The following is a 10,043-nucleotide window of genomic DNA, read 5'->3' on the forward strand; positions in this document are numbered from 1 at the left end:
TCGAGGCTTAATACTGTGATGTTCAGAAGTTTTGGCCTTCCACATTTTCATATTCTAAATATTAGAGGAAAGATATGGAGACGGTTCAACCGGTTTTAGAATATGCTTTGCATGCAGGAAGCCAGGTTTGATTCCCTGGACACCACCAAAGGTTGCTTATGGATATCACTAACTGAGGCCAAAAAAAAAAAAAACAAAAAAAAAAAAAAGTAAAGTTTAAAAGGAATGAAAGCCCCTGAGATCCATGTCCTCCCAGCACATTTGCTACAGAGGGTGAGTGACTGGGAGGAGAGGAGTGTAAATTTAAGCAGGACATTGAAATTCTGTGAACCTGTCTCTGGCCCTCCATTCCCCCTTCTCTGCTGTCCCTGCATCCATGGGATTGGCATCTGTCTGTAGGTCTGAATCTTCGTGCCTTTTTAAATTTCAGGAAACATAGGGCCAGAGAGATATTGCAAGCAAGCGGTAAAAAACGCTTGCCTTGCCCAACCCGGTTCTTTCCCTCAAAATCCCATATGGTTCCCCTTATGTGTGCCAGGAGTGATTCTTGGGTGCAAAGCCAGGAGCAACTCCTGGGCACTGCGGGGTGTGGTTCCACCCCACCCCCCCAATTTCAGGAAACGGGGTTCTGTATTTGGGGGCTAGGGAGGGGGGGTGGACTTAAGTTCAGACGTGTTCTTTAAATAGAAAAAGGAAGCTAGCACGGGACTGCTTGGCTTTCGCCTTTAGACGCGAGCAGGGAACTCAGCATCTCCGAGGAGGACTGAAGCGGCCACGGCCACAGGTGCTAAGACTGCGGATCCTGCTCCCAGCGCGCGTCCCACATGACATCACTGGAGATCTCGGGCTGATGCGGGCAAGGAGGTTGGCCAGGACTCAGCTCCAAATCGAGCCAGAGAAACATGTACCAACAGGAGGGGGAGAACAGGAGTGGGGGAAGGGAGAGAGAGGAGGTGAGGAGAGAGAGAGAGAGAGAGAGAGAGAGAGAGAGAGAGAGAGAGAGAGAGAGAGAGAGAGAGGAGAGAGAGAGAGAGAGAGAGATGGGGAGAGGAGAGAAGAGATGGGGGAGAGAAAGAAGATGGGGGGAGAGATGGGGAGAGATGAGGAGAGGGGAGAAATGGGGAGAGAGAGGGAGAGAGGAGGGGAGAGAGAGGAGAGAGGGGGGAGAGAGGGGGGAGAGAGGGGGAAAGAGGGAGGAGAGATGGGGAAAGAGATGGGGGGAGAGAGACCAGCACCTTACCACTGCGCCCCGTGTCTGCGCGCGCGCCTGTGCGCGCTCGCGCGGGTGTGTCTGCGCGCGGCGCCGGCTCCTTAAGCAGCTGCACCCCAAACCCCAGCGCCCCGGGGGTGCCTGCACTACACCCCAGCAGCCCCAGAACAACTCTCAATTCCATTCCAAGTGCAACCCAAACCGATGCTCTCCACCCCCACGGGCCAGGCGGGCTGCCCGGAGAGGCGGAGAAGCGCTTGGGGACTGGAAGGGCCAGAAGGAGCGCCCACGCGTGGGGTGCGGGGGTGGGGTGGGGGGAAGCTGGGCGGCGAAAAGGCAGTCCCCCGTAGCGCCCCCGCCCGCCCGGCCAGGCCAGCTGTGTTTCCTCGCCCGGCGACAGCAGCCAGAGTGGGGGGAGAGGCAGAAGCGCCTCCTCCCCGCCCGGAGCCGAGGCGGCGGCGCTGGGGGAGGAAGGAAAGGCGCCTCACCTTGCCCCCCGATGAGGGGCGGATCATGCCATGGCAGCGCCGGCCAGCGACAGCGGCAGCGGCCACGGCGGGGGAGGCGAGCGGAGCCCCAGAAGCAGCAGCAGCAGCAGCAGCAGCAGCCCCGGGAGCGCCACTGGAAGCGGGGTCGCGGCGACGGGGACAGCGGCGGCGGCCTCTGGGGGAGCAGCCCGGGGCGCGGCGGTGACGGTGTCCGTCCTCCCTCCGCTGGAGGACTACGAGTGTAAAATCTGCTACAACTACTTCGACGCGGACCGCCGCGCGCCCAAGCTGCTGGCTTGCCTGCACACCTTCTGCCAGGAGTGCCTGAGCCAGCTGCAGCTCCGCGCCGCCGCCGCCGCCGCCGCCGCCGCCGTCGCCTCCTCCACGGAGCGAGCGCTGCGCCCCGCGCCTTGGCACGGGCCGCCCGGAGCCATCGCGTGCCCCGTGTGCCGCCACCGCACGCCGCTGCCCGACAGCCGCGTGCAGGGCCTGCCCAGCAACACCAAGCTCGCCGAGGCCTTCCCGCTCGCTTTGCGCGCCGCGCACGACCCGCTACCCCAGGACCGCCTCCCGCCGCTCCCCGCGCGCCTCCCCGCGCCCGCCAGCTCGGCCACCGGCACCCCGGCGCCCGCAGCATCCTCCAGCGCCGCCGCCGCCTCCCAGCTGCCCGCCGAGGACGCCGCCCGCGAGCCACGCGCCCGGCCGAGCTGGCGGCGCGCTCCGGGCGCCTACGAGAGCTGCCAGAACTGCAAGCGAGCGGCGCTCACCGCGGGCTGCGTGTGCGTGGTCTTCTCCTTCCTCTCCATGGTGGTGCTTGCTCTTCACCGGCCTCATCTTCGTCAACCACTACGGGGGTGGCGGGGCTCCCCCCGGGAGGCGGATCGGGCCCGGCGGCGGCCGGATCGCCCTCGCCTTCGCCCGTCGGTCCTATCTGCTTGTCGGTGGCTAGCATCCTGGCGCTCTTCTCGGTCGTGATCACTTGGGTCATCTGCTGGCTCAAGTATCGGCCCGAGAGCGCGGCGGGGGGCTTGGCGGGAGGCACAGGGGGCGGCGGTTCGAGGGCGCGGGTGGCAGCCGGTGGAGCGAGGAGAAGTGACACGTAGCCTCCTCCCTCGACGACTCCCGCCTGTCCCCGCCAGACCCGGGCGGCCCCGGAGAAGCTCAGCCTTTGGCCCCGAGCACTGGAATTGGACTACTCGCCCGAGCATCTCCTGCAGCCCCCAGGCGCGCACCTCTGCACACCCCGCTGTTGCTCTGGGGCCTGGGCCTGCCGCGCCCCGCCTCTTTCCTCCGAGCGGGCACCTGGGGAAATCCCAGGAGGCGGGGATGCTGGCACCGTCCTGGGCCCCGAGACTGTCCAAGGTCATCACTCCGCGCTTTCCGCACCAAACGCATTCTCTGGCCAAGTGTGCAGCTGTTCTTCTCCATGCACACATCCATGCACACCCTCCGGTCAGAAGATTTTGCAAACAGGACGATGGACGAATGGAACTATAAACCCCGCTGAAGTCTGGTCTTCGGTCCGCTGGAAGTTTCTAGTGGCTTTTTGGGGGAAAGATGCGCGTGAGCTTGCAAGCGCGGTTATAGAACTTCAGTTGTCCTGATGGGGGATGAATGAGATGGAAAAGGTATAGAGAAAGGTCTTATAGCTTCCCGGTGGTCCCGGGAAGGGTCGCGGGACTGAGCGTTTGGACCCTCCCTGGAGGTGCGGTGAGGGTGTCCCCTAGGCCAGGTGCCTGTCTGGGTTTGCAGTGGGGCAAGTAGTCCGCGCGTGTGCGCGCTCAGGACAGCCGCTCAGAGCCACCATCAATGTCCCGGGTCCATCCTGCTTCCCCGGAATTCGCCATAGCTCTGGACACACAGAATTTCGGAAACGGTGGTGGTGATGAGGTTTGTCCACTTTAAGAGCTGGGAGGTCAGTCTTCTTCTCCAACTGCTCTTAGGGGACCTTGGAGAGCCGGTTCTCCCTTCTCTTCTCAAAACTGACTTACTGTTGCCCCCACCTGGAAACTATTGAAAGCTATTCACGCAGAATATTATAACATTGCAGACTTTCCCCGCCTTTTTTCTTCATTTCATTTCGAAAATAACTTATTTTAGAGTTTATTCATCTGGAAAAAGCTGTGCAATACGGTTTCCGGAAGAGTTGTTTGATAAGAAGTAATATTTCTCCTATACCTCCAGTCCAAGTGCATTTCGAAATTATGAGCTGAAAACAAAGGCGTGTGGGTAATTAATTCAAGATTTTGTGCTATGAAAATTAAAAATAGTGGCCAACGGTGAAACTGGAAGGTTTTAAGCCGACAAACTCCCCCCCCACAATATATATGTATATATATTATGATGGATATATGTGATATATAAAGAAAGAAATCATTTTGAATTTGATTGTTATTGGAAATCACTGAAATATTTACATTTAAATGAAAAAATGTACATCATTCTGATTTTGTAACTAAAAAGATCAATTGCTATTATCTGTTGCAGGTGGTTTAGATGCCTTTTTAATGAGAAAACAAACAACTATACCAAATGCATTTTATATGAAAACATTCTTTATTCCACTTTTATTTGAAATTTGGAATAAGACCAAGTTTTCATGGCTAAATGTCACAGAAGCTACTGAGGGTACGCTATTATTCCTCATGTATTTATGCAAGTTGTCTGCATGAGTTCTTGACACTCTTCTATTAACTTGAATGAAGCATTTGTATCTGTCATAAGAGTGAAGAATGTATTGGTCCTGGAAAAGTAGAATGGCTGCAATTCAGGGATTGCATAAAATGGTGTGTTTTATGTCAGCACTGTCTTAATAAAAACAAGAAACATTTCTAGAAACAGCTATTTTCATGGCATTTATTTCATGGGGAAATTACTCCAAGCTATTAGTGTGGCACTTCTCTTCCTAAAATATGCACAGTCATCTAAAGACTAATCTTACTTTTGGAATAGAGTTGAGACTCATTCAATGGGTTGTATTTAACAGGTTGTCCTCTCATCAATTTATTTCTAGAACTTTTTTTTTTTTGGTTTGGTTTTTGGGCCACATCCGGCAGTGCTTAGGGGTTACTCCTGGCTCTCTGCTCAGAAATAGCTCCTGGCAGGCACGGGGGGGGGGGGGGGGGAGGGGGGGCCATATGGGGACACCGGGATTTGAACCAACCACCTTTGGTTCTGGGACAGCTGCTTGCAAGGCAAACGCTGCTGTGCTATCTCTCCGCATTTCTAGAATTTTCTAAAGGCCCAGATCTGCTGTTTTCTGAGGTTTGTTTATTTGGTTGGGGCTACATCCAGAGGGGCCCAGCTCTAAGGGAGGATGCGTAGGATCATGAGACCAGGAATTGGACCAGATTCTCCTGCATCCTAAGCAAGTGTCCAGCCCATTGAGTGATTTCTTAGGACCTGTTGTACTCTATTCAGAAGGGGACAAGTTATCATCAACTAAAAGTAAACTCTATTTTCAATCTTTCTTCTCAATTTCTCCAGAAACTTTTCAGATTTCTAATACTATTAATCACATTGCAAAAGTTGCTATAAATCTGTTATATTGCCAATAAGGAATTTGATTACTTTATATTTTTGTATAAATTCTTAATTTAGCTCCAGTGCTGAGATTCTGTTAGCATTTTTGGCCATGTTATTTCACACATGTACCTATGTGTGGTCATGTCTATTTATGTATACATGTGTGTATATGTACCTATATATGTAACAACTTGACTTTGTGGATGTAACCATGTGTACATAAATGCATACATGTGTTTGCTATTTCACTCCCTTAAATCAGCAACTTCGAAGCCTGTATAAAGTTAATTGGGACTAGCTTGCTTCTTACAGAGTTTATTTACTTTCCACAGGGGAAAGTTATAAACTAAATAATTTCTCACAAATGAGAAAGTGGTTGTTGAATCATGCTATTCCCCCAAACTAATCATATTTTGCTTCTATTGTGGATTGCATATATAATTTTCTCCCAATGAGAGATTTGAATATTTTGAAGTAAAACAAAATTAGCAGCTCAGTACTAGATATGGAGAGTTTTTTTTAAAATGGACTTATTTTGTTTTTATTGCAAATTCTGACTTTCTTATCAGAAACTGAGTGTCAAGATGAGTGATGGGAAAGCACATGTTTAGATTTTTAGTGGTTTCTGGCTTTTAGGTTTTGCAGATGTGATGTAATCATATGATCCCAGCCCAGATGAATTTCTAACACCTAGATTAAGAAGAGTTTTCAGACCTTATTGTTCACTAGGCTATTGGTGACATGGAGGAGAATTTTCCTTCACATGAAAAGTTTTGTCTTCTTGATGTGTTTTATTCAAAGCCAAATATGCCTTCCATTCCTGAATGTGAAGTATGAAGTTCCTGAGTGTGAAGTTCCTAACATGAAGTCACTACACAAAAGTAGAATTGATCTGTCCCTAGTACCTTCTCAAGTTTGTAGTGCCAACCAATCCTTCTACCTAGGATCTGAGGCTCCAGTGTTAGTGTAAGTGCTAGTCTGGAGTCTGATTCTCAATGGAAATCTGCAGGCAATGGATTTAATACTCCATCTCTGAATGCAGTATGATGAAGTTATCAGCATCCACACCCAGAAAATGCACTGCTTTGATCAAAGATCTGGATAGCATTATCTGTACCCAGAACAGTAAAGTCTGGATCTTGCCTTTCTTAGAAAAAAAAAAAAAAACTCCAAGTTTTCCAAGTCTTAACTTATTTGAGCCTCAGTCTCCTCATCTTTAAAGTGGGAAGAAAGGAAATAATTCTGCTGACCTTATGGTATTTATATGAAGATTTATCTCAGGAAAGTTTAAAGGGTAAAAATGATTTGGAAACTAATGACATATGTGAATCAATGACCTTGTCTTCAGTTCTCCAAATGGCTAGAAGCATGTCAGGCACCTTCTCTGACTATTCTATTTCAAGTGACTGTTGAAATTTTGTTTTCCCCTGATACTTTTTATCCACTGCAATAGCTTTGTATATGACTTCCTATTTTTTCTCCTCAGTCTCTTAAAACTAGGACATGAAAACCAGAGCGAAAATTTCATCCACAAAACCATGTTCAAGTTTTGATATTGTAAGTAATCAATAACTATTCTGTTGAGTGAGCTGAATAGAAAACTTGGGACTAAATATTCATTGACTTCATTCTCCACTCTTGAAACCCTGGGGGATTTGAACAATTACATTTTCTCCTTAACTTTTAAAGGAGTTTTTAAAAGTAATTTTAATTTTGGGTCCACACCCAGTGACATTCAGAAGTTACTCCTGGTTCTGAACTCTGTACTCCTGGCTGTATTGGGGAGACCATATGTGATACCAGACCCTAATGAGCAGCATGAAAGCAAGCATTCTACCTGTTGTATAACACCATGAAATTTAAAGAGCCTTTAAAATATAAAAGATAGATTTGAAAAGCACATTGAGCTTGAGAAAAATCAGTTCAATCACACAGAAACTATCCCTGTATTATATTTGGTGACAGAAACCATCGCAGAGATGAGGCATATGTGCTCTATTTCCTGTCATTTTCTGCATTGTGAGATTTCAAGGCCTGACTCTTTTTGGCTTCCAGCCTTCATAGACTTGCCCGCACACATACCACACACACACACACACACACACACACACACACACACACACACACACACACACACACCAAAGCTAACGCCATCTGCTGAGTTGGTGCAGTGAAATCTCCCACTACATTAAGAACAAGATCTATTAAATTTCTCGCTCATTGTCATTTTTCATCTTTTCAATTCTTCAGCCTTTGCCATTTTAAACCAAGCATCTTTCAGAGACTTGCTAACTTTGTAACATCGTAATCCAGAAATCCCCTCCCAAAATTCTGTGTTCCCCTTCAAACTTTGAAACATTTATTTTCCATTGGCTAGTGTTTGTATTTTGAGAATTCAGCTGACATGAAGACAATCAAGGACAATAAAGGAAAATGTGTAAGCTTGACAATTGCATACTTATAATTTCTCCTTTAAGTTAGTTTTATTGCCTATGTCAGAGTTTGGTTTTGAGGAATACATAATATTTACTGCAGTTTATTCTAAATCTGTGCTAGAAGTGACTGTGGTCAGATTTATTTAACCCGAAGTTCTGTGCATAGATAAAGAGTGGAGAGAGATTTTTATCATCCTTTTTAACATAATTTTATTATCTTGAAATCTTTTGATTGCTCTGAGAACAGCTTTGTCATATTGCTATCACTAGCCATGTTTCTAATCATCAGCCAACCTTAAGGCTTCAGCTTGCCAATGCAAATGAAAACATTCTGAGTGAAGCAAGCTTGTTTCTGCGTTAAATTCATAATAATTTCTGATTATAAAATTCATTCAGGGGAGAGTTCTCAATGTCCAATTTCCAAGAATATTCCTAGGAGCTCAAGAAGAATGTGCACACTTCCTTTAGAAAAAAAAAAGTTGTCTTTGCATGTAAAATTGGATTATCTTTGGTTTAGAAATACCACAACTCCATGGGGGTGGAAATGGGGAATGTTGAAGTGGAAAGAGAGAGGGGTGAGAAGGTATGCAAAAATATTATTCTATCCCTAATTTTACCAAAAAATATACATCCCGAAGTTATTAGAAGAGAAAGTTATTCATTGCAAGAGCAGCACACTTTTATTTTAACTGCTAACATTTCAACAATCAGAGTAATATATGGGAGCTTCAACATTTACTGTGTGGGCAATAACAATAATGGCTCACAATTATACTCTTATCTGATTGATGTGAGCATTATCATAGTATGTATCTAATTATCATAGTTCTTAGCTACTAAATATGCTTAGAAAAATATTTTGTAAGGGACCAGAGATATAGTACAGTGTAAAGTGCTTGCCTTACATGTGGTCCACCCTTATGCAGTGTCAGGGATGAATCTAAGCAGTCAGGAATAAGCTGGATATAGGGAAAAAATAAAGAGGGAGGATATAGGCAAATAAATAAACAAATAAAAGGTGGGGAGGTTGAGGGGAGGGAGAAAAAAAGTCACTTGGGAGTAGAGAACAATTGCACCCCGATTCATAGTTTTGGTTTAGCTCCAAATATAAGGTAGACAGTTATTATTGGGGAATAATACTCAGGAACCAAGCTTTGAAAGACAAAATGTTTGTCTCTAATGCCCCTTCCTTGTTAAATTTCCACACCGGATTACTTTTTGATTTAAATTTTTTTTTATTTAAACACCTTGATTACATACATGATTGTGTTTGGGTTTCAGTCATATAAAGAACACCACCCATCACCAGTACAACATTCCCATCACCAATGTCCCAAGTCTTCCTCCTCCCCACCCGACCCCCGCCTGTACTCTAAACGGGCTCTCAATTTCCCTCATACATTCTCATTATTAGGACAGTTCAAAATGTAGTTATTTCTCTAACTAAACTCATCACTCTTTGTGGTGAGCTTCCTGAGTTGATTTAAATATTACCAAAAAGTTCCCAAACCTAAAAAAAAAAGTTCCCAAATCTGGCCTTAAGCTACAATTATGCAAACTACTTTTTTTTTTTTCTTTTAACTGAGGAAAGCACCTTTCCTACCCAAGGCTTAAAAGAAGAGAATCACTATTACAAAGAAGTACTGCAGGTGGTTCTCTTCTGTAGACTGTCCAGTCCAGCCCACGATTTCGTTTTTCTTCTTTATTAAAATGCATGTACGGGCTAATGCATGTAGGGGCTAAATGCATATAGGATAATAACAGCAGGTAGAACTTTGCCTTGTATGTGATTGTCATGGGTTCGATCCCTGGCTTCCTTTATAGCCCCTTGAGCCTGCCAGAAGTAATTTCTGAGGGCAGAGCTTGTGTGCTAGGTATCGCTCAAAAACAAACAAAACAAAAATACAATGCAACTTTTGAGGGGCTAATTTCACTTATGTTTTGTTGGGGCCACACTATCTGTGCTGAGGGATTAGCGGTGCTATTATTCCTTGTCAACTCAGAGAATAGGGACTCTACTGTGTGGTATCAAAATAGGGCTCCTGCTTGCAAAGCACATATTTCAGCCCTTTGAGCCTTCTCCCTAGTCTAAATGTCACATTATTAATAAACTATATTAATAAAGGCAGAAATCCAGACATAGCTCAAGGATTGAGTACCTGCTTTACACACTAAATCTCATCCCACCCATACCTTGGGTTCCTAGAACTGCTGCCAGAAGGGAGCTATTCTATCTCGGATTTAACTCCCCAACCAAGGTGTGGTCCCTAATAGGAAGCTTGAACCGAAAAACAGACACGATTTTCTAGCAATTGGAAAAAAATGAGCTGTGCTTGGGTTTTAAAAGTTGCTATTCTATGATTTCGGATGACTGAAGGAAAGTTA

The 10,043-nt window shown here is 46.5% G+C and overlaps 1 protein-coding gene across 1 annotated transcript; it reads left to right on the forward strand.

Moving 5' to 3' along the window:
* Positions 1-1,722: 1,722 nt before the first annotated feature.
* LOC126000975 (RING finger protein 223) lies at positions 1,723-2,835 on the forward strand. Its single transcript, XM_049768161.1, is given in 3 exon segments — positions 1,723-2,511; positions 2,513-2,563; positions 2,565-2,835. Coding segments are annotated over 3 exon segments (1,071 nt in total). The 5' UTR covers positions 1,723-1,728; the 3' UTR covers positions 2,802-2,835.
* The last annotated feature ends 7,208 nt before the right edge of the window (positions 2,836-10,043 follow it).

This window comes from Suncus etruscus, chromosome 2 (genome assembly GCF_024139225.1).
Source record: "Suncus etruscus isolate mSunEtr1 chromosome 2, mSunEtr1.pri.cur, whole genome shotgun sequence".
In the NCBI taxonomy this organism is placed as follows: domain Eukaryota; kingdom Metazoa; phylum Chordata; class Mammalia; order Eulipotyphla; family Soricidae; genus Suncus; species Suncus etruscus.